General features: G+C 47.0%; 1 protein-coding gene across 9 annotated transcripts in view; it reads left to right on the top strand.

Moving 5' to 3' along the window:
* Positions 1-25,108, top strand: part of LAMA3 (laminin subunit alpha 3) — a 258,124-nt gene that overhangs the window by 148,420 nt on the left and 84,596 nt on the right. For all 9 annotated transcript variants that reach the window (XM_060121896.1, XM_060121894.1, XM_060121895.1 and 6 more), the window contains 8 exons: positions 3,360-3,504; positions 4,452-4,592; positions 6,253-6,414; positions 9,292-9,390; positions 11,774-11,857; positions 14,687-14,917; positions 18,910-19,023; positions 22,763-22,872. In XM_060121896.1, coding sequence (XP_059977879.1) covers positions 3,360-3,504; positions 4,452-4,592; positions 6,253-6,414; positions 9,292-9,390; positions 11,774-11,857; positions 14,687-14,917; positions 18,910-19,023; positions 22,763-22,872 — 1,086 coding nt within the window. The remainder of the gene's footprint in view (positions 1-3,359; positions 3,505-4,451; positions 4,593-6,252; positions 6,415-9,291; positions 9,391-11,773; positions 11,858-14,686; positions 14,918-18,909; positions 19,024-22,762; positions 22,873-25,108) is intronic.

The following is a 25,108-nucleotide window of genomic DNA, read 5'->3' as shown; positions in this document are numbered from 1 at the left end:
TTCCAGTGAAGTAAAAATATAAGAAAGAGGCTCCCGTCTGCCTGTCCTCACCTTCAAGGCCCGGGTCCAGGTCAACGCTCAGGGTCACTTGTCCCCCGGAGGCACTCAGGGTGTGAGAGGCTCGTGGGCACCAGCCTTCCGTGAATGCACCTGTTGGCCAGCAGCCCTGAGTGTTTGCTAAAAGAAGCGTCCTGGACTGCAGGACGACAAGCTGCCTGGATGGGACTTTGTGACAAGAGCCCTGAGCACAGCATCCTTTTCCTCACTGCCGGTGGGAGGAGCAGGGAACGCCCAGGCTGAGTCGGGTCATTGCCAAAGTTCCTCCTCTGATCTAGGTTTCTTCTTCCAGACAATTTTATTTGGAGGGGTTCTATGTACTCTCCCTTCCCATGTCTCACCCACCAGAGTTCTTGTGCTCCAGAAATAGGGAGTCATCTGGGAACAGTCAATTTTCTGCTGGCCCGTGATTGCATTTAGTTTGGGATTCACGAGAAGAGAGTAGGTTGTTATTAACCTGGGCCTAGGAACAAAATTGTGTGTGCTAGAGAGAGAGAGAGAGAAAGAGAGAGAGAGAGAGAGGTGATGTAACCTGTGAGTGGGTGGAAGTACTTTTCTGAGATGGCCCATAGTTCCTCCAGCTTCCCAGAGGGTCCCTGACCTCTTCCAGAGTTTGCAGTCCCGAGTCTGCAGCAATGGCTCCAAGCAGACTGCTTCCACCTTCCACCTACCACCTAAAGCACTAAAGGTGTGATTTGGAGAATACTTTTCTTCCTCACGGAAACAGTCCCTGCAGGTATCAGGTAGGGAGGGAGACGAGGGGGTGGGGCTGTGCTGAATGACATTTGACCTGTCAGCAGGCCTTGCAGGTAAAAGTGATTTTGTCTTTTTATCTGTGGTGAGTGGGATAAAGGGAAACACATCTGCTCCCCTTAGCTGATACCGTAACAGGAGTAATGATAGCAAATACTTACATGTGCACGGCACTCTTCTAAGGTTTTTAGATGTTTATTAAATTCTCACGGTAATCCTATGAAGTGGGTATTATGAGCTACTCTTACAGATGAGGAACGTCAGTTGTAAAGAGATTAATTGCTCGAGCTTCCTGTAAGTAGCAGAGTTGGGATTCGAACCTAGGCCACCTGGTCCCAAGTTTGTGTACTTAAACACGTACAGAATGCTTATAATTATAAGCAGATATTTGCCAAAGGCAAACTTACTGGGATATAAAGTTATATTTGTCTTTTTGGGGGATGGTCCCTGGGGTGAGATTATTTTTTTAATTGAAGTATAGTTGCTGCACGATATTATATAAACTACAGGTGTACAATATAGTGATTCCCAATTTTTAAAGGTTATACTCCACTCACAGTTACTATAAAATATTGGTGTTGTACGATATATCCTTACAGCTTATTTTATACATAATAGTTTGTACCACTTCCTCCCCCACTTCCCTCTCCCCACTGATAGCCACCAGTTTGTTCTCTATATCTGGGAGTCTGCTGCTTTTTTGTTATATTCACTAGTTTGTTGTATTTTTTAGATTCCATATATAAGTGAGATGACACAGTATTTGCATTTCTCTCTCTGACTTATTTCACTTAGCAGAACGCTCTCCAAGTCCATCCATGTTGCTGCAGATGACAAGATTTCATTCCTTTTTATGGCTGAGTAGTATTCCATTGTATATAGATACCATATCTTCATTATCCTCGAGTGAGATAGGTGATAGCTTACATTTGGTAGCAAGTTAACAATAAAATATTTCAAATCAGATTGTGCTCCTAACAGTCTAATAGAAAGCAGATTTCCAAATACTTTCTTCGGACCCACAAGAAAAAATCAGTATGTAGATCCATCAGGCTTCAGCTGTGGAGCTCAGTGACCAAGCTGCCTCTTCCTCTCCTCACGTCTCGGGTGTTGGGCTTCTCAGCCCTGAGAAGCCGCTAGTGTTTTCTCAGCCACTCTTGTGCTCAGAGCTCCCTGGAGCCTCCTTGGAGCCCAGCCCCACACAGGCCGTTGCCCGCCTCCCTCCCTGCTCCACTGTCCAGCCAGACCACTGGGGGTCCTCCTTGCCTTCTGTCGCCTCGCCCAGACCACGATGAGCCCCAGCATCCTCCCCCTAAGATAGTTTGGAACCCATCGCCCCATCCATACTGAGAACCTCTGCCCTCGTTCGGCCCCCTCATCTACCTGCTGTGGAACCGATCTCAGCTCAGTCCTTCACACACAGCCAGCTGCTCTCCTTCCTCTCTGAAATCTTTCCAAGATGACGGTGGTCCTGGGAGGCAGCGGCTACTGCTTCCCATCTCCCTCAGACGAGAAAGCAAGGCCTTGAGAAGTTGGATAACTTGCTGAGACGCTGTCTCTAATACACGTGAGAGCTGGGGTGAAACTCCAGCCAGTCCACCTTCAGTGTGCAGAGCTCAGCCCCGCGCTCCAGGGCCCCGGACAGTGTCACAATGGCCAGCACCTCCGTCCGCATGAGCCAGCCCCCTCCCGCCTCTCCAGGCTCGTGGTTCAGCATCCCTGCTCATACCCCTGCTCCAGGAGCACCCGCTGTGTTCTCTGCACATGCCAAGCTGTGTCCTCCTGTTCCTGCTGTCTGGAATGCCTGCCCCACCTCCTAACCCGGGACACTTGGACTTTTACACTCAGCTCAGGCATCACCTCCCCCAGGGATGCTGGGTCCGAGCTGGCCCTCTAACCCCTGTTTAGATCCTGTGTGTATATCGTTCACATTTCCACCTCAACACTTAAGAGCTCTCAGGCCCAGGGACTATGTCCTTCTGTGCACCCCAGAGCCTCGTACCAAGCCTGGCCCTTGGAATCACATCAATGATGGTCATTGTTCTTTTTTTAACTAAGGTATAACTGACATGTAACATTATATTAGTTTCAGGTGTATACATAATAATTCGCTATTTGCGTACATCGTGAAATGATCACCACGGTAAGTCTAGTTAGCACCCGTCACCGTACATAGTTACAAATTTTTTTTTCTCATGAGAAGTATTTTTAAGATTTACTCTCTTACCAACTTTCAAATATGCAATGCAGTGTTATTAACTATAGTCACCATGCTGTACATGACATCCCAGGACCTGTTCATTTTATAACTGGAAGTGTGTATCTTTTGACCCCTTTCATCATCAGGATGACGGTCACCTTGAGCTATTTTGTGTGAGTGCCTTGTATCCGCTTCTCTCCATTCTGCCTTGGATGCTAGCACCCCGTGGACAGGCCCTGTGTCTATTTAACTGGCTTCATACAGCAGCTGCCTTGCGGCAGTGCAGGTCGGCTTTAGAAGCATGCGTAGAAAGATGACGAGGACGTTTGCTTCCTTTGCTTAAGTACAGATGCAAGCCCAGAATCACAGGGCGGCAGTGTGACCGGTGTGCTTCCGGCTTCTACCGCTTCCCTGAGTGCCTCCCCTGCCAATGCAACAGAGATGGAACTGAGCCAGCAGGCTGTGACCTGGGGACAGGGTCTTGCCTCTGCAAGGTAAGACGGAATGTGCAACGCTGGGGACGTTGGCCACTGACCATTGTGGAGGGTCTTCATGCTGAGTCATTGTATAAAAATAGGTGGGAAATGGGATTGACCCAAGATAGATTTCCATAATGACTATAGCACTTTCTAGTCATTCTCATTGGATAGAAATAGTTAGAAACGAAGACCTCCCCCCACACCCCGTCACTGCTCTTGTCCTTTGAAGAGGCCACAGACCTCCTTAAGAATCTGATGACAGATATATACTGTCGTCAGAAAAATCGACACACACGTTTGTCTATAGTTTCAAGAGGTATATGGGTTCCCCTGAAGCCTATTCCTGCCCCATGCACCCCAGGTTAATCATCTCTGCTCCAAGGCGTTCTGCAGGGTGTAGGAGAGCCCCCGAGTCCCAGTGGATGTTCTAAAGCGGTAGTAAGTGGGATGAACCCCTTCCCCCATATCGTGAATCCTTCTGGTGCTCTTTCTCTACCTCCAGGTTGCCAAAGGGCATCTTATGAAATTTAGGAAATCCTCTCTTCCATTTGTACATGGTATAAAAGTTTAAATAATTAATGTGAGGGGCTTCCCTGGTGGCGCAGTGGTTGAGAGTCCGCCTGCCGATGCAGGGGACACGGGTTCGTGCCCCGGTCCGGGAAGATCCCACATGCCGTGGAGCGGCTGGACCTGTGAGCCATGGCCGCTGAGCCTGCGCGTCCGGAGCCTGTGCTCCGCAATGGGAGAGGCCGCGACAGTGAGAGGCCTGCGTACCGCAAAAAAAAAAAAAAAAGTGTAAATAATTAATGTGGTGAAAAGCTTAACAGCCGTGTAACTCTGGATGCTTTGTTAGCATCCATGTTCTGTCATCTTAGGTTGGTACTTAATTTGTGCACTTACATCTCTTCAATCAGAGAACCTGTAGAAGGAATGACCTCTTGTTTCATGTTTTTCTTCAATAGGAAAATGTGGAAGGTACAGAATGTAACGTGTGTCAGGAAGGGTCATTCTACCTGGACCCAGAGAACCCCAAAGGTTGTACCAGCTGCTTTTGTTTCGGAGTCAGTCATCGTTGTCACAGCTCACATAAGAGAAGAGCTAAGGTGGGCAGGGCATTAGACTCCTTTTGTTTTTATTTAGTACTTCCAAATGAGGAAGTAATGCATTGGCATGAAACGTGAAGGGTTATGGAGTTTTTTAGCGTCTTGCTTGGTTAGAATGTTAAGCGTTGTGCTCACTGGTCCTCAGCCTGCAGTGTTCTGTCCCCAGATGTCCTCATGTCCCTCAGTTCATCAGCTGTCTGCTCAAGTGCTTAGAGACGCCATCCCTCACTCTGTGGTTTCATCCTTCTTTGTGTACTTCGTAGCGTGTATCACAGTTCTAAAGGTTGTCTATTACGTATCTATTTTCTCCACCACTCACATGTAAGCTCCTTGATACAATCCCAGTGCCTTGAGCAGGATCTGGAACGTAGTAGATGCTCAATAAAAACTCATTAAATAAATGGAGTTAGTTGTTCCTGCCCCTCATTTCTTCTTATCTGCTTATCTTCCTGTTTTACTTTCCTTCTCACCTGTTTTAAAATTAACTCCAGGAGGGGCTTCCCTGGTGGTGCGGTGGTTGGGAATCTGCCTGCCAATGCAGGGGACACGGGTTCGAGCCCTGGTCCGGGAAGTTCCCACATGCTGCAGAGCAACGAGTAGCCCCCGGCTCGCTGCAACTATAGAAAGCCAGCGTGCAGCAATGAAGACCCAAAGCAGCCAAAAATAAATGAATAAATTAATTAATTAAAAAAAATTAACTCCAGGAAACTAAAACTTTTGTTGCCTTCATGATTCCATGAACCATTAGTCTCATGCTTGCTTTCTTGTGTGACATGTCTTAATGTCCAGCAAGTATTCAAAGAAAGATTATTTTCTCTATTTTACTGCCTGCCTCCTGAAAGGAATGCAGGCTTGTAATGGGGAAAAAAAAAAAAAAATTAGTTTGTAAATCCACCCTGAAGTCTCCTCTTCTTACCCTCAGGGGAACCCAGAAGCATTATTCTGACTCTATGTCTTGTCAGTTCCTTCTTTTTCTTCCCCTCATAGTTTAACTCCTGGCTTCTTTTGTGATCTGGGGAATATTTAATTTTGATGCTCCTTGGGACTTCCCTGGTGGTCCAGTGGCTAAGACTCCCTGCTCCCAATGCAGGGGGGCCTGGGTTCAATCCCTGGTCAGGGGACTAGATCCCACATGCCACAACTAAGAGTTCTCATGCTGCAACTAAAGATCCTGCCTGCCGCAACTTAAGACCCAACACAGCCCAATAAGTAAATAAATATTTTAAAATAATAATAATTTTGACGCTCCATTTAGAGAAAAATAATGACAGCAGTCCACTGTATTCCACATCACATTTTCTAAGGAGCTCACCATTAAAATGTGCCCACAGTCCTAGTTATTATTCACACCCTTATTTGTGTATTATTTGAATATTTTTTGAACACCTACTAAATGTCAGGAACCAGGATGCGTGCTGGGCTACAAGGATAAGTCCCACGTGCATCTGGTCGCTATCCTTTGAGAATTCCTAGTTGTGATAGGTCAGGTGGGGGCTGAGTGGGAGTGGGCTCCCTCACTGGAGTCAGACACGAGAGGAGATACCGGAGGGAAGCCTTTGAAGTAAGGTGGCTGCCCCACAGCTCTTTCTACTCTGCATAATTCAGCCATCGTCAAAGATGCCATGGGTACACGTTTCCATCCATTGCCTCTGTGTTTCAGTTTGTGGATATGATGGGCTGGCGCCTGGAGACGGCGGACGGAGTGGACATCCCCATCTCCTTCAACCCGGGCAGCAGCAGCGTGGTGGCTGACCTCCAGGAGCTGCCCTCCACGGTTCACAGTGCGTCGTGGGTCGCCCCTGCTTCCTACTTGGGGGACAAGGTAACCATGTCCTGCTGTTCTCCCACGCTCTTGCTGGACCTCCTCCATCACTGCACGGGCACCATCTACTGGATGTCTGGAAGGAAGGTTCTGGAAGTTCAGGTTACTAAAACTGAAGAACTTCGGTTAATCACAAATGCAGAAGATGGAGAGGCTGAGGGTGTATGGGCCTCAGGGGCCCACATGGTTGCTGACCAACAAAGGAAATCCTGCACCAGGTTCTTCCTGATTTTCACTTAATGCCAAAGAAATTTCCTCTGGGGAAATAACCATCTAAATAATATCTGCCGCGAATGGCACACGTATGCTTTTAAATGCCAATGCTGAGAATTCTTTGTTTTAAAGCAGAAGAAGGGCCCCTTGTCAGGAAAACAAAAGCTGAGAAGTGACTCATGAGCTTATTAAAAGAAGCACAGGATCCAGTGACAGCACGGCTTTCATTAGTAGAGTCACGTGTGGTCATGAATACATTTTATTTCTTTTTTTAAAGTTTTTATTGGAGTATAGTTGATTGACAATGTTGTGTTAGTTTCAGGTGTACAGCAGAGTGGATCAGTTATCCATATACATATATCCACTCTTTTTTAGATCCTTTTCCCATAAAGGTCATTACAGAGTATTGAGTAGAGTTCCCTGTGCTGTACAGTAAGTCCTTATTCGTTATCTATTTTATATGTAGTAGTGTGTATATGTCACAGATGTAAAAAACAAACTTATGGTTACCAAGGGGGGAAGGGGGAGAAGAGGGATAAACTGGGAGACTGGGAGTCACGTGTGGTTAGACACTCCTTGGGGAGCTTATAAAGGAGTTGCTTTTCCTTTGCTGCGTAAATTATTATTCCAGGATCTGACCACCTACACTCATTTATATGGACAGAAGTGTGAGCGTCCAGCAGAAACATCCTCAGGTGATATATGCACCTGGTGGCCCAGGATAGAGCTTTGGAGAAAGGGTGGATTTCACAGAGCCCAGCCCAGGCGATGCCATATTCTCACATCTACAATGACTAAATATTCGTCCCTTGTCAGCCTGAGCTCTCTGATTCTGTCTTCAGGTTGAAGGACTGTGGATTTTGACCTCTGAGTATGGGGAATGTTGCTCCTCTCATATGACCCCACTTCTCCCTCATGTGATATGCCTCTTCACGTCCACATGGCGAGCCCTGTACTTACTGGTCATCTAGTCCTGGCTAACAAATGACCCACAAACTTGGAAGCTTAAAGCAACAGACCGTCATTTTCTTGCCCAGTTTCCATGGATCAGGAATCCAGGAGTGGATGGCTCAGGGTCTCTCATGCGGTTGTGGCAAGATGTCAGCCAGGGCTGCAGGCATCTGGGACTGGAGGATCCACTTCCGAGCTCACTGGCGTGGTTGTCAGCAGGCCAGTGTTCCTGGCTGGCTGGTGGTCAGAGGCTTCAGTTCCTATTCACGTGAGGCCCACCGTAGGCTGCCTGAGGGTCCTCATGACATGGCAGCTGGCTTCCTCCAAAGCAAATGAGGGAGAGAGAAAGGGGTGGGTGGGAGGGGAGAGGAGAGAGAAAGAGAGAAAGAGACAGGGAGGGAGAACAACGTTTTTGTAACCTAATTTCAGAAATGACACGCCGTCACTTCTAACATATCTTGTTCGTAAGAACCCAGTCACAAAGCCCAGCTCACACTCCGGGAGGAGAATTAAGCTCCACCTCTTGAAAGCAAGAATATCAAAGGATACGTAGACATATCTTTAACCTTCTCAGTCCATCAAAAAGGCAAAACTTAATCTCAATAGGATGATTCAAGATGTGACCTTGGAATACTTCCAGATTCTAAGGTCATAACTCTGTGAAGCTGTGTAGGCTATAGCTTCTAGGGAAGCACTTCAGTGGATTGGGGGCCCTGAAGGGCTGCCCCTCCTCCCTGCACCAGCTTCTGTGCATCTCCAGTAAGGGTATTTTGTCTGCCTTCCCTGAGATGATGTTGCCTCTGATTTCCATCCTTCGGTCACGCCTTCCTTCTTGATCAGTTTTTACTTTAAGGGTGGGAGATATCAGGACCAGAGGTGAAGTCGCTGTCTAAAACACCCATGATCATTCACCTCCATGTTTCCACCACCGTCATGCTGCGGAGGCAGCACTGAGAGGAGGCCCGTATACCTGGTGGTACAGGCGGACATGGCTTATGCATCTAGGAGAATGCAGAATCGCTTAGGAAATATTCACCATGTGCCCTCAGGGGAAGGTGTTTTTTTGTTTTGTTTTGTTTTGTGGTACGCGGGCCTCTCACTGTTGTGGCCTCTCCCGTTGCGGAGCACAGGCTCCGGACGCACAGCCTCAGCGGCCATGGCTGACGGGCCCAGCCACTCCGCGGCATGTGGGATCTTCCCGGACCGGGGCACGAACCCGTGTCCCCTGCATCGGCAGGCGGACTCTCAACCACTGCGCCGCCAGGGAAGCCCGGGAAGTTTTTTTTTTGACAATTTATTTTTAGAGGTTCATTTTGTAACTGATAGATGTTAACCAAGTCTCTCCATTAAACAGGAAAGCAATGGCCTAGATTTCTTAGAATAGCCGTGGATTAAATAGACATTTTGGTTTAGTCATCATCTGGAATAAAAGGATCTTATTTGTTTCTGCGTGACTATTTTTCTTTTTAACAGAAGTATCTTCTTGCTTGTAAAACTCAATCATGTTCACGTTAAACATTTTAATTGATATAAAATGGCAGAAAGTAGAAAGTTAAAATGCCATCTTCAAGTCCACGCAGTAGAAATGACCACTGTTAACAGGCTGATTGTGTATCTTTCCAGATCTTCGTGCCAGTGTCCTTCGTAGATGAGTTAATGTTGCCATGTTCTCTTCTAATGCTTGTGCTATTAATCCTACCGTTTCAATTTCAGGTTTCCTCATATGGTGGCTACCTCACCTACCAAATGAAGTCCTTTGGACTGCCTGGTGACATGGTTCTTCTGGAAAAGAAGCCAGATGTGCAGCTCACCGTAGGTGTCAGAACACGACCCAAGTAGCAGAAAGTGGCAGTTGCGATTGGTGCCAATCCAGTTTTAGGACATCTTGATAAGTGGCCTACAGAAAGCTTGGATTAAGTCATTTCCAATATTTTGTAGAAACTCAAAGGGAAGTTTAGAGCATGTAGCACCTCCTCAGGGTCCTTGGTCCCTGACCATCCCAGCCCCAAATGGTTTCTCTTTTCTTCCCTTCCCAAGAACTTAACCATCTCTCACTTGGCGTCTCACAATCACTGCCTCGTCATAAACTTGTTTTATGTTTCTGTCTTTCAATTTTGTCTCACATTTTTGAGACCTCCCTGTTTGCAAAGTCACATTGCTGGGCTCGTAAAGGACAGGTAATCCCTGTCCTCAAAAAAAAGTGTAACCAGGGGCTTTCCTGGTGGTGCAGTGGTTGAGAGTCCGCCTGCCGATGCAGGGGACACGGGTTCGTGCCCCAGTCCGGGAGGATCCCACGTCCCGCGGAGCGGCTGGGCCCGTGAGCCATGGCCGCTGAGCCTGCGCGTCCAGAGCCTGTGCTCCGCAACGGGAGAGGCCACAGCAGTGAGAGGCCTGCGTACCAAAAAAAAAATAAAGTGTAACCAGGAGGGGAGATGAGAGAAATGACCAAAGACCTACAGTCCACTGAACAGTAAGCCTTTGAGTCCAGACAAGACTCTGTGGGAGCTGGAGTCCAAGTGGGGGCTTATGTAGTCGGTGCCCTCAGAAGACTTCATGGAAAAGGTTAGTTTTGAGCCACGCCTTTAAGAATGAGCGTGAGAGGAGAAACACCCTTCCCCTTCCCTGGCAGAGAGTAAGCTGAACCTAGGCAGAGGAGCAGCGCGCCAGGCGTGAGCAGTCCAAGTTGGCTGTGTTATCAGCACGTGCTGGGCCATTGAAAACAAGCCCGGAAGTGTAGGAAGGGGGGTGTTTAATGCCATGATGAGAAATTTGGCCTGAGGTAGACGGTGGGGAGCCCCTTTGGTTTTCTGAGAAGAGAAGTGACACCCACATGCTATGTGCCGGGCACACAGTCCAGAACTGCAGTCTGGAAAATCTTGAGGTAAGGGGTGATATCGCATCCTGCATTGAATCCCCTACAGCGTACAGAACCTCGCACATGGGGTGAGGTGCCGTAGCCTGAACTTGTGCTATAATTAATGCGCTGCAATTCCAGCTTCCTGAAGGGTTTTCTTGTGTCATTCACGGTATAAGAGGGGACTGGAAAATCCCACATGCCTCATCCCAGATGAGGGCCTCGCATTCTGGTAGCTTTTTGTGTTCAGGCGTGGCCGTGTTGTGTTTTGTTTCTACTGGCTCCCAAGTGTATTGAACTGTTGTTTTAAAAGGTTCTCAAAGGAACCTTTGCAAAACAACTTGAAAAGGAAGCACTCAAGATTTCAGAGTTATAGTCTACAGAAAAATAGTTCCATGGTAAGAATACTGTTATGACATGTTGTATTTCAGCTTCATTATTTTTGCAGAGCATCTCAAACTCAGGCCATTAGTATGCCTGTATTTTAATGCAGACTGTTGGAATTCATGGAGAAGTAATGACCAAAATTTCTTCTTAATTTATCTTCAAACATGGAAAGTAATTTAGGCTCATGAAACATTTACTCCGCTGCTTTGCTCCAAACCACTGAAGTTAAAAGCCTATGGGCACGTTTCTTAGATTAAGGTTTTCAATTAGTGATCGCAGATAATGCTTTTCTTTCTGAAAACTGGCTCTAATGAATGAAACCCTTTGGAGTTTGGTGCTACGACAGAAAAGCTGTACTTGTGTGTGTGGGTGTGGGGTGAGAGTGCTGCTTGTGGGTGCTGACCCTCCCATTGGACCCTCGAGAGCCACCGTAATGGGGACGGGCGTGCGGAGGCTAAGTGAGCAGGGCTGGGTCCTGCAGGGTATGGGCTGCAGGGCTAATTCCTCCCCCATATGCCAGCTCTGCCGCTCCCTATCTATGCAGGCTGCACAGGCAGCCTCGCCAACCTTCTACCCTCCCCGCCCTCCCCACTAACCCACCCCCAAAGCACTTTCTCGCTACCCATGCCGTCCTGTAGGGAGTAAGGAAAACAGCACCTCATGCATTGACTACAAAGCATCATTTTTTAAAAAAAAACTGTTTCCATCTTTTTAAGCCACTTTCAGTCAAGAGAATTTTTCTCGTTTCCTATTTGTGAAAATGAACTGTGTTAGGGCTCATTATTCCATTTCCACGTTACTACTCCTTTTGCCAGTCAGGTCATTTTGCAGCTACTCTTTTAGAATCAGGCATCTCACGTAATGCAGATCCATAGACATTTGTTCCTAGATCAGTCATAAACCTCAAAATATCCCAACCAAGCCACTAACACATTCATGTGTTTCTTTAAACAGGGTCAGCACATGTCCGTCATCTATGAGGGGCCGAATGACCCCCGGCCAGACCGGCTGCATCATGGGCGAGTGCAGGTGGTAGAGGTAATGGAAAAGCAAACATGACATTCTTCTTGATGAGCCTTTTTGTCCCACGATTTAGTTCTTTCAAAGAGTTGTTTTTCTGACTTATTTTATGAATTTAAAATATTAACTATATTTATATAAATGTAATTTAGATATCTAAATTAAAAATATAAATTATGTAAAATATACAGGGCTCCATCCTCACAGGGCTTTGTTGCACCATCTTTATGGGACTTACCACTGTCTCTCCTGTTTTACACCTAAGTATCCTTGTTTTGTAAACTCTGTGAGTCTGTAAACGCTACGATGTAGCTCCCGTCATCCTCAGGCCTCCCTCAGTGCGTGGGACCTGGTGACTGTCCAACAAATGCTTGGGGTGAATAAAAAGAAAAGTCACAAAAACATCTAACACCAGAAGAAGTAAGAATAATATAGCTAAATGAAGGAAAAAGCTCATCAAATTATAAAGCATTGTATTAAACCTACATGGTTACAATTATTCCTTTAGAGTGTTCCAATTATATTATTAAATACGTCCAGTGAGGATTAGTAAATATATCCTCAAGGTGATACTTTTTCAAGTACCTTGAACTCCCAGACACATTGTAACATTTCTGTACTGGTCCACCCATACAATGGAGTACTATTTGGCAATAAATGGAACAAAGTATGGATACTTTCCACACTGTGGATGAACCTCAAAAACATTACACTGAAGGAAAGAAACAAGACACAAAAGCCCATCTATTATGTGATTCTTTTTATATGAGAGAGGTGATGCCAGCAAAAATGGTGAAGAACCTGTTTTTCCTCCATAAAAGCAATGTGGCAGAAATGGTCAAAATCAACTGTTTTAGCACTCTGACAGTTAACCAAAGGCTAGTGGAATCTGAAAAGCATTTATTCAAGAAAAATGGCTGAATCTTTTTCCAGTAAATGCACACTACTCCATGATCTGCAGTTGGTTGAATTTGCGAATTTGTAACCACCGGTGTGGAGAGCCAACTGTGAAGTTATACGCAGAATTTTGACTGCTCATAAGGTTGGCGCCCGCATTATTCAAGGGTCAACTCTATGTTCAAAAGAACTGGAAAGAGGATTTTGAAGATATTTGCACACCCATGTTCATTGCAGCACTATTCGCGATAGCCAAAAGGTAGAAGCAACTGAAATGTCCATTGACAGGTGAATGGATGAAGAAAATGTGGTATGTACATACACTGGAATATGATCTAGGCTTCAAAAAGAAGAAAATCCTGTCACATGCTAGAACATGCATGAAACTTCAGGACAGTACACTAGGTGAAATAAGCAAGTCACAAAAAAGACAAATACTGTGCGATTCCACTTGTATGAGGTATTTAAAGTACTCAGATTCAGGGCTTCCCTTGTGGCACGGTGGTTAAGAATCCGCCTGCCAATGCAGGGGACACGGGTTAAAGCCCTGGTCTGGGAAGATCCCACATGCCGCAGAGCAACTAAGCCCATGCGCCACAACTACTGAGCCCGCGCTCTAGAGCCCGTGAGCCACAACTACTGAAGCCCGCGCGCCTAGAGCCCATGCTCTGCAACAAGAGAAGCCACCCAATGAGAGGCCTGTGCAACGGAACGAAGAGTAGCCCCCGCTCGCCGCAACTAGAGAAAGCCCGCGCGCAGCAACGAAGACCCAACACAGCCAAAAATAAAAATAAATAAATTTATATTTTAAAAAAAAGTACTCAGGGGCTTCCCTGGTGGCGCAGTGGGTGAGAGTCCGCCTGCCAATGCAGGGAACACGGGTTCGTGCCCCGGTTCGGGAAGATCCCACATGCCGCGGAGCGGCTGTGCCCGTGAGCCATGGCCACTGAGCCTGCGCATCCGGAGCCTGTTGCCCCGCAACGGGAAAGGCCACAACAGTGAGAGGCCCGCGTACCGCAAAAAAAAAAAAAAAAAAAAAGTACTCAGATTCATAGAAACAGAAAAGAGAATGGTGGTTGCCAGGGGCTGCGGGAGGAGGAAACAGGAGTTATTGCTTAATAGGTGCAGAGTTTCAGTTTTGCAAGATGATAAACTTCTAAAGATCTGTTGCACAATGATGTAAATATAACTAACACTCTTGTACCCTACTGTTAAAATTGGTTAAGATGGTAAATTTTATGTTACATGTTATTTACCATCATAAAAATAAAATAATGTGAATGTGTGTGTGCAAGAAAAGATTGTACTATCACAATTATGAACATTTAATGAATGATCTGAGCTGTGTGACTTATTCAGTTTCCATGTTTCTCTCCTGTATCTTTCTCACTTTCACTGCTTGCACAAATAAAAGTGCATTTTAGGGCTTCCCTGGTGGCGCAGTGGTTGAGAGTCCGCCTGCCGATGCAGGGGACATGGGTTCATGCCCCGATCCGCGAAGATCCCACATGCCGCGGAGCGGCTGGGCCCGTGAGCCATGGCCGCTGAGCCTGCGCGTCCGGGGCCTGTGCTCCGCAGCGGGAGGGGCCACAACAGAGAGAGGCCCGCGTACCGCAAAAAAAAAAAAAAAAAAGTGCCTTTTACAGTAAGCCTAACACTGGGAAATCTGATTTCACTTTATTGCTCCTTATTTCCTGCCTTCATTTTTTTCCCCCTTCCTCGTGGCCTTCTCCCTTCTTGGAAATAACCCAGGACATGTGATTTCTGAATATAAATCCACTGTGTCTACTTACCTATCTTATTTTAGTATTCTTCCTGATGCATTTTATTTATTTTTTCCCCTGATGCATTTTAAATGGCTTTATTGGATTCCTTCTGGCTGGCTGGCTCTGAAGTCCCCGGGAGTGAGCTTACCACAGGGAGACCTTGCCTCTCTGCTTTCACATGTAGGGAAACTTCAGACACGCCAGCAGCGGTGCCCCCGTGACTCGGGAAGAGTTGATGATGGTGCTGTCTAGACTGCAAGGTGTGCATCTCCGGGGCCTCTACTTCACCGAGACACAGCGGCTCACCCTGAGCGGGGTGGGGCTGGAGGAGGCCTCGGAAACAGGAAGTGGACGTCAAGCACAGAATGTAGAGATGTGTGCCTGCCCCCCTGACTACACAGGTGACTCATGTCAGGTAGGAAACGCTCCTAAACCGTAAAATCCCCCAGGGTCTCCTGTGGCTGCTGTTCCTGTTTGCTGTCCAGCGCTGCTGGACGGTTTGGGGCTCTCTGACCATCAAATTTCTGCTGGGCTCTAGCTTCTATCTTACCTGGACCACTTGCAGGTATTAAATATGAAAAAGAAATCACAAGTGTCTCAAAATCCGTCGGAAAGCCACAGAAGCTCGGTGGATCCTGGGGGTTGCAGAAATCTGGACTTTCTGGGAAGCAGGAAGGACCCCGCCCATGGGCATCCCAGTATGTGGGCCACTGCTTTCCCAGTAGCTGACCCAGGGTTCTCAAGCCTTTCTCTAATCCAGAGCCTCCCTCCCCCACCCACCCCAACAGTTACAGCCCAGTGAATATGCTGATTATTCAAAGGAAATTGCAGTCCGAGTTTCCAGCTCACAGCAGATCCTCATTTGAGGCCCAGTCAACCTGACTGTCCTCAAGTGATTAAAAGGTGCCGCAAAATGAAACCATTTCATGTCTCAAACTGCAAATGATGTTCTCTTCCTGAAGAGAGGGAAAAAAATCCGCAGCGGTTAGTGCAATTAACAGGAAATAGCCAGCATTGTCATTCTGAGAATTCCAGGCATGCCTCGGATGTGGATTTAGCGACATCCTTCACTTTCCATCCTGACCCCTGGATTGCAGAAAACCCCAAGGTGATCTGCACGTCAGTTTCTTTTTTAACCTGCAAATACAATATATTTGCAGGTTAAAATTATAGTTTGCAGGTTAAAATATAATAGAGCCACCGTGGTTTTCTCAGGACTCCTGCCATGTAACTTTTAGTCCCCAGGTGCTCCCATTCTTCTTCCCCCTGCCTTCTCCCTTTTTTCTAGCCCGATTTAAAGAAATTCAGAGCCCAAGGGAGAGAGAGGGGCCTCTGGATTACCACCCTCCGGCCAGGGCGTGTCCTCGGCGTCTGACTCAGCCTGTGATTTACAGCGGCCTGTGCTGTCTGGGGGGTGAGGTGGGTGGAAGGTGACGCCTGCCCCACCTGGCAGGAATTACAGAGCGGCGCGCTCCCCCACGGGACTGTTATGTGCGCTCTCTCACAGGCTGACTCATGGGTGAAGTTTACAGGTGGGGCCTCCTGCCGCAGACAGCCTGCCTTACCTGAGTCAGCCGGGCCCGGGCACTGAGCAGGAAGGGCAGGTATAAGAGGAAGAGGCAGAGGTCTGCGTGCAGCCAGCAGGACACCCAGAGACCAGGATGCCCCCGGCGGTGAGGGGGTCCCCCCGGAGCGCGGGATGGCTGTGGATCTTTGGGGTGGCCCTGGGGCAGTGTCTGGGATACAGTTCACAGCAGCAAAGGGTAGTGCTTCCTCAGCTGCCCGGTCAAAGCCAACAGCAAGCAAGTTATGTGGAGTTTAAACCCAGCCAGGTAACGTCCCTTTTACATTTTGGGTTGGGGTGGGGAAGGGTTCCCAGCACCGTGAGATTTTAAGTTAGGGTGATGAGTGAGGAGTGGGTGGGCTGGAGGAAGGACTGATGGCCCCCCATCCCGTTGACAGGCAGCGTTTATGACGGTGCCTGACAGATTGCTCTCCTGAGCTGTTAACCACAAATCCTATAAACATCAGCCCACCTGGAAGTGCTGAGACAGCTAGAGTTTGAATGCCTGTGGGATGTTAATATCTAGGAAACTCTGTGCCCTTTTGAGAGTAACCCAAGCCTCAGGACAAAAGAGTCTGTTGCCTATAGGCTTCCGAATTCTGCTTGGGAGAGAAATTACCCACAAAGTTAACCATGAGAATCAGTGAAATCCCTTTTTAAGAAAGTGATGAGATCAATTTTCTATAATACCTAACAGACGTGCTTCAATTTGCCAGACATTAAACACTCATAAATTCTGCTTTCACTGTCTTTAAACATCCTGGATGGTACATGTATATTCACAGAGAAATAGATTCAATGGCTGCTGAAGTAGCCCTGGAAACTTGATAGAGACAGAATTTTATCATTTGTACTACAAAAGTTTATTGGAAAAGTTATCCTGAAAAATTATCACTTAAAATGATTAGTTGCAAAGCCTCTTTACTGAAATAATATATTAGGATACATTCATTTTCACTTAGAATAAGTCTTCAGTACAATCTACTTAGCTGAACCGGCATTTTATGTTAAATCTGGAGTTTGTTTGCCTTATAGAGGTGAGAAAATGATTATATTTCAGTAACTGACAAATGTTCTGAGAGTCACATGATGTGTAACTCTTGCAGAGTACTTTTCTGTTTCTAATCAAGAGCACATTAAGATGGGTGATTCACTTTAACCAGCATAGACCATCCTACCCCCCAAAGCATATTTAATTAAGGCTTTTACTGGACATGTTGTCATAATCAAACCAGATATATTTATTTATTTGGATAATTTGTTCTTTACCAAATTGGATTATTTTATAAGCCTGTAATGTGATATATGGTGATAATTATAAGGTACTTGTCCCTTGTTAGTAGAGATTGCAGATACGATCATACCACCACTGGCTGAATTTCATTCAAATGTATCTCTCAGTCGTGCTTTCAGCTCAAGAACATTCCTTTCATATTTGGATTCTCCTTTAGACAAGCCTATTCATAGAACACATAAAGTAGTCTAAGTTTTTGCAATGCATTCTTTTGCCTAAACGTGGTTCTTAATAGCTGAAGGGAAAATTGTATTGTAAGTTATAGTATTGTTATTGTGTATGATTTGGCATCATTGTGTCATTTTTGGAAGGAGCTTCTAGCCAAAACTGGAATATTCCACTCTAGGGAAGATGTGAGCTTCTTTCTCCCCCAGCACATTGGCTTCTTCCTCTCGCCAACCTGGCCAGCTAGAGCCCTTTAAGGCCATGGATGAATGAGAGCAGATTTCCCTTGACTGTAACCGCAGAGTCTCATAGACGTACGTGCTGTTTAAAGAGATTAGATAAAAGATGATCTTTTATGTTGAAGTATTAATTTTTCCTGATGCTTTAAAAGAAAAGCTGTATAGGCGATCACTGAAAGAAACTAGGGATAACACCTGACTTTAATCAGTGCACTGATTGGCTCTGGCAAAATAAAGAAAATGCCTATCAGTCTCTTTAAAGACAGAAATCTAAATAATTTTTAATGGCTGGTGCAATGATACTTGCTTTTCTTCTTTTGGGGACATTCTTCACTAGAATCTTTTTAGAAAAATATCTGTTCATCAAAAGAAAACCGTAATTCTTTTCATCCACATGAAAAATAATCACGTGTGTTACACTGGAAAGAGACAATTAGTGGAGATAGAATTAATCGAAGCAGTATTGAACAAGAGGAGACCACACTCCGGAGATTTCCTCAGGCTGGGTCTTGGTGTTCAATCGGAACCAAACAACCCTGCCAAGTTCTGTACTAGGATGCAAGCTGGTTGTTTTCCCTGGGGTTCCCTGTAGCCCATAGACCAGTGAGTGGCAGTGAAAGGGTCCCACCAGTTCTGCCATTGTTGTATAGATCCCAGTGAAAACCCCGTCTTTCCTCTTCCTCCCATACTGCTCCCCACCAGCCCAAACCCACACTTGGAGAGGGACTGGCTACCCAAAGAGAACTTGAACTTGAAGGGATTTGCTCAGAGGTCCTCCCCCCGAAGGACTGAGGTCCTGATCCTCTGCTTTTTCAGCACTCCACCCCTCCACTGGCCCTCAAAACCACTGGTGGGAGGAGAGAGGCATCCTACTTCCATACTCCCCCCCCCACCCTTCCCCCTGCTCTGATTTCCCCACCACACGTCTCCAACGCGGGCACCAACACACACACCTACCATGGTGTGAAGACAAGAGAAGCTGACCAAAATAGCAAGTGGACCTGGCTCACATTTGAAAGTAGAAATCCACATACCAACTAAAGGAGCGAAGATAGAAAGGGGAATCCTTGACAGTCAGAATGGTCACCTGCTTTGGATGATAATTTCTTTCTCTGTATTGACCAAATGCTCTGTTTGAAAAATAGGGTTGTAGCCCTGGATACTATCGGGATAACAAAGGCTTATATACCGGACGGTGTGTTCCCTGCAATTGCAACGGACATTCAAATCGCTGCCAGGATGGCTCGGGAATATGCATGGTGAGTAAATTGATGCTCTGATGCTACCAGCAGACAATCTATGTCTCCCCATCCCCCTCTGCTAGGCCCTGAGATATCAAATGTCGCATCTCCTACCAAACCCTAGATACAGGTTGCCGTGTGAACCCCGGGGTCTCCAGGTAACCAAGCTGAATTATTTCCCACTCACTTTTCCCTCCATTTTAACGTGTGCCATCAGAGAATACCTGTCTGAGCAATTAAATTATACCTGAGATTCTAAATCTCTCATTAGATGATAGTAGTGGGTAGATCCTGGGGCTTAACCCTTGCCAGGGTATAATACTTTGGACCCCAGTTTTGTTGGGGTGACAGGAGGTCGCGAGAGGAGACCTCATTGCTGTCAGGTAGCTCCAGAAAGCGGTGACAGGAGGAGGAGATGCTAAGAAGGGCGGGGGGCACACGCTCGCCGCCACGGCTGCCAAGGCAGTGGGTTTATGGGGGAAGACAGGCGAGGGGAGTCCCAGCGGTTTACGACTTAGCCACCGGAAAGCTATCCTGTTTTGGAATATGTTAGAAAACTCTCGCCCAGAAAATTAGATTCTCAGGAGATCTTTCTCATGCATCCTGACGCAGAAGAGGTTTTATTCTGCTGGCTTCTTCCCTGTCCTCAGAGGTCCTCTCCCTGGTAGCCAGGGCCTCCCCAATTAGAGGGAGGACGGACAGTTCCAAGGAAAGGAGAGCTCACCAGTGCCCCCAGGAAACCAGAGCCCCCGCTTCCGTTGTGCTGTTTGGAAATACATTCTCCTGACGCAGGTTTCCTCTGCATTGTGTAAGGCAACTAGAGTGTGTTTCAGCTCTTTGAGTTCCTAGGCTATTTTATGCACGTTCGGCATGTCCCGGGGAGCTGCTTCCTCTGCAAGACAGGACAGGCCAGGACAGGAAATTGTTGTAAAGAGCCTGATGGAATATTCTGTAGGATTTTAACCTTATAAGTTCAAAAGGAATAAAAGATTTTGGGTAATGTTGTCTTCCAGCTCTTAGGTATCTCAAATAATAGTTTGTGTTTCATACTGTATGGTGTGTGGATCACAGGTAGACAATTTCATGAAAAATACTTATCTTGTCATTAAACTGTTGCTAGATGTCGAGTCCACTTTATAAAAACTGCCAAAGAAAAAAGGGAGTTTTCTCTGTGGTTCAGCCACCGGTGAAAAGATCACTCGTGAGAGTCGTAATTCATGTTTTCATCAAACAACAAGATTTTCTTTCCCACTTTTCTTTGTAGCTCCGTCTACACTTGTCCCTAATGGCCATGTAGCCTCTAGAAACAATTCATTCAGGGAACGCTTCCTGAGTATTTGCTCTTGTGGGAGGGACTGAGCAAAGTGCTGGGGGTTAAAACCATCGGACATAATCCCTGGTCTCAGGAGGCTTGCCGTCTCGTGGGGGGATGTACCTGTGTGCACACATGCACGTATGCACCTGCACACACGTACACACACGTGTACAGGCACACAGGTGCTGCTCAATGGCAGGCAGTGAGTGCTGGCCCTGCTCTCCATCATGGCCATCGTGTGGGAGCTGAGGATGCAGCCCTCATCCTCAAAGAACAGAAACGAGGAAACCAAGCACCTTCCACTAGCAGATGGGACGACCTGCAGATTGGCCTCTGCCTCTCGAGGTCCAGAGTCAATTTTAAAATCTGGGACCTTCACACATGTGCAAATCTCCCTGTCGTTTCAAGAATGAGCTTTGACGTGTGCAAAGAAACCAGCCCAATCCCTGGCCAGCACAGCAGTGTGTGTCCAGTGGGGAGGGAGCTGGAGGTGGTGATGCATCCCGTGGGTGCGGTGGGCTGGAGGGAGCTCTGATGACGGGCTCCCTTCTCTCCGCCAAGGCCCTGCCTCTCCCTCTTCTCCTGGCCTGCTTTCTCCCCACTTCCCCTGCCCTCTGTGCCCAGTCACCCCTCATCTTCCCCTCCGTTCCCAGTCCCTTCCCCTTTCTCTTCTCATCCTCTCTCTTCAGTTTTCCTCCTTTTTATTCCCTGTTGCTGGAGCCTGTCTCCCCCTGCCCCCAGGATGATTTATCTGAAACTCACAGCTGCCTCGGGGCTCCCCTGAGGCTCACAGCCAGATGTCCACACTCCTCCGGCGGCCTCAGGGCCCCTTGATCTGCTGCTGCCTCTCCAGCCGCATCCCGCCCCCTTGCACTTCACCCCGGGGAATACCAACTGCTTCGCGTTGCCCACGCACGCCGCTGTGCTCCTGCAAGACAGAGGTTCTGTGCACACTGATCCGTGTGCCCAGAATGCCCTTCCACACTTCTCCACCCAGCTCAGTCCTCTCCTTCTGTCCCCCACGCAGGCATCGTCACCTCCCCTGAGGTTCCTCCTGCCCTTATGACATGCTGCCACACGTTTGTCATCATCTTTCCCACATTATATTGAAGATGTCTATTCACAGGCTTCTGTCTACCCCTGAGTCAGGGTACTGATCCATCTTTGCATCCCTGGTATCTAGCATAGTTGGGCATCTAGTTCGTGCCCAGTAGATGTTTGGTGTCCCGTGGAGTTCGGAGAGCACGTGCTGTGGGGGTGGATATGGATTCATTCATTCATTCACTCATTTACTTATTCACAGTAAAACAAGGAAACCTGATAGGCAAATGCCTCAAATTTGCAGGACTGATGAAGACAGATTCCGGGGCAGATACTTTCCCCTGAGGTTGAGGGGCATTTCAGACATTCTTATGGGACTTTATCAAGCAACTCCTGTTCTAACCCCTTTCTTCACTCCTCTCCCTGTGCCCCCATAAAGGACCAGAGTTCAGAGGGATTTTTCGTAGGATACAGGTGGCCTCACTGCAATTCTTGTTTCTCCACGTTCTTGTTTCCTCAGTGTTTTCAGCTCAGAACTAAGTAGAGACAGGACGAAAATAGCTCTCTACAGGAAGTTCTTCTTTAAAATTGTCATTTGGAGTTATAAAAGAGAGGAAACTAATGTGGAAAGGTAAACACTTAGTTCAAAAGAACAGATGTTTCTGAGAGAGTCAGGGCAGCCGAGCGAAGTGAAGCTGGCAGCCCCCTCATCCGGTGCCCCTGAGAGACTCCTCTGTGGTCCCCCAAGTCCTCCCAACAACCTTGGAAAGTGGGTATTATTTTAACTGTACATTTTAAGAAAATTAGAATTGTATGTAAATCACACACCAGTAATTTTTTTTTTTTTTTTTTTTTTTGCGGTACGCGGGCCCCTCACTGTTGTGGCCTCTCCCGTTGCGGAGCACAGGCTCCGGACGCGCAGGCTCAGCGGCCATGGCTCACGGGCCCAGCCACTCCGCGGCATGTGGGATCTTCCCGGGCCGGGGCACGAACCCGTGTCCGCTGCATCGGCAGGCGGACTCTCAACCACTGCACCACCAGGGAAGCCCCCACCAGTAATATTGATTTATAAAAAAAACACTTGAGGCCCAGAGAGGTGAAGGGACTTGCCCAAGATCCCACAGCTACTAAATGTTAGCGTGGGATTTGAACCCAGCTGGTCTCACTTCATTTCATCCTGCCTCCCGATGGTGACACCAAATAGCTAACAGAAGGGCACTTCCTTTTTTTTTAGCACCAACAATCATTGGCTAGATAGGAAAAGCATGTGGTTAGCAAAACCAATAGCACTCTGTAGTGTCAGCAGATTTGAGCTACAATTATGTGAGTAATTAAGACAATGATCTCAATAGCAGTAAAGGTAATAGGCTGTTATTAATTTTACTCTTTATCTGTCCCAAGAACTGCCGTCATAACACTGCCGGGGAACACTGTGAGCGCTGCAAAGAGGGTTACTATGGGAACGCTGTCCACGGATCCTGTAGGGTCTGCCCGTGTCCTCATTCAAACAGGTACTGTGGAAGTTTGAAAATAATCTATTAGAGACAGGCGGGAGTTTGGTGGGTGCCTAGGACTGGGGAGGGGCTGGTGGGAGGGAAATGGGAAGTGACTATTGAAGGGTATGAGGTTTCTTTTGGGGGGATGAAAACGCTCAAAAATTGCAGTCACGATTGTACAATTGTGTGAGCATACTAAAAGCCATTGAATTGAACATATGAGATGAGTGAATTTTATGGTATGTGAATGCTATCTTAATAAAACAGTTCTATTAAAAAAAAGAATAAACAAGAAATGCAAACCAGAACCAAGACAAAAACAGACTTTCCAAGTTGTATGCTTCTGGGTTTTGCCTTTTCCTCTTTTCTTTTGCTGTTCATTCAGCCCCATCACGAGGCTGCCCTTCTCTAGATGCTGGGGAAACTGCTGTAAAGAAGGCTGGCAAAGACTCCGACCTCATGAGGCTTTACCTGGAGAGTATGGGGAGAGGGGTGGGGGTAATCATCACACTCCGTAAATACACGCACAAATCATTCTGAAGTATAATTTCAGATAGAGATAGGTTATGCCGCTGATAAAAGGGTTATGTTATGGGTAGTGAGTAGATTCTTTACAGAGGGTGGTAGGAGGGCTTTCTGGAGTTGTTGGACAGGGACCAATGAACAATGAGATGGAGTAAGCTGTGGCATTATGATGAGGGTCCAAGGCAAGGAAGAAAAAAAAAACGAAACAGACGAGAACGCTCCTGTGATGATGGGTTTGTGGACAGTAAGAAAGCAAGAGTGGCTGGATGGCAGTGAGAGAGAGACGGCCGGGAGATGAGGTTGGCGGGGCAACCAGAATTCAGAGCCTGCACCTTGCAGGCTGGAGTAAGGCACTTGGATTTTATGGATTTTATCCTCAGTGTGATGGAAGCCACAGGAGAGTTCTGAGCTGCAGAGAGATGTGATGTGCATTGTCATCCAGGCTCCAGTAAGGCCAGTAGACTCTGTGGGTAGAAAGCCACCATTTTCCTTTCACGATAATCCAGGTTCTGCTTGGCCTTGGCACTTCGTCATCGTCTTGCTCATCATGACATGTTCACTGTGGGTCCAAACAAAATATAACAGGTAACTAAGTGAAGCAAGATTTGGTTTGAAAATCAGAATGATGCTGATGAAGTACCAATAGTGCACAGGCTCTGGGACGGTTATGGACCACACGGCTGCTTGGTATTAGCCGAGTTAGCAGGGAAATGGGCCAAGTCAAAGTGATCAGAGGTCACCTGCCCAGTGTGGCTTTTCTGGAGATGCATATTTGAAATGTGCATCCTGGTTTGCTCTCTGTGTATTTGATACTCGTTAAACCTGCCCAGTCCTGTGGCTTTATTTGTAAAGGGATCTATCACTTGACAATTGCCCAGGCTTGTTAGAACAGAAGCTAGAGAGAATAAAAAGAAGCAAGATTTTCACGGGGTGAAATTTTGGGGGGAAAGCTGTTCATCTTTAGTTGCAAAGCATATTATCATCAAGGTCAGCTTCTAGCATCTGTGCAATTTAATTAAGTAACATTCAGTTCCTAAGATTTATCAGTAAAACCCTATTTTTTCTAATTCTCCTTCTGGCGATATTAATACTGCTGACAAATTTCTAACTATCCCTTTAGAGGTGTAACTGTATCTAATTGGCCAAGAGAAGCTCCCCAAATAAGAATTCTTTTACCAGCCAAAGATAAATGGAGTTATTTCCCCTCAGATTTATGTCAGTGGAGTGTTCAGTAGTCACAGACGTTTCATAAGGAACAAGAGTTTTTCATGGTCTCTTCGTTTAATTTTTTGTTGTTGTTTGTTTTTTTTTGCGGTACGCGGGCCTCTCACTGTTCTGGCCTCTACCGTTGCGGAGCACAGGCTCCGGACGCGCAGGCTCAGCGGCCATGGCTCACGGGCCCAGCCACTCCGCGGCATGTGGGATCTTCCCGGACCGGGGCACGAACCCGTGTCCCCTGCCTCGGCAGGCGGACTCTCAACCACTGCGCCACCAGGGAAGCCCTAATTTTTTCTTAAAAGAAGCTTCTCAAAATACACCAGTTAAGAACTAAAAGGGAATTGAAATTCCAACAGTCTGATTGGAAAAGTGTGGAAATCACCAACAGCTGTGCCCACAGAAATACCTGGGCATTGAGCATGCTCTGTGCTTTAGTCGCCTCTGAGGGCCTGGCCCACCTACCACTGTTTCTTCCCAGAAGAGATTGTGCCCAATATAAAAGAACTAG

Source organism: Lagenorhynchus albirostris, chromosome 14 (assembly GCF_949774975.1).
Source record: "Lagenorhynchus albirostris chromosome 14, mLagAlb1.1, whole genome shotgun sequence".
Lineage (NCBI taxonomy): Eukaryota > Metazoa > Chordata > Mammalia > Artiodactyla > Delphinidae > Lagenorhynchus > Lagenorhynchus albirostris.
The sequence above is the reverse complement of the archived record's forward strand: the minus strand, read 5'-3'. Positions and strand labels throughout refer to the sequence as shown.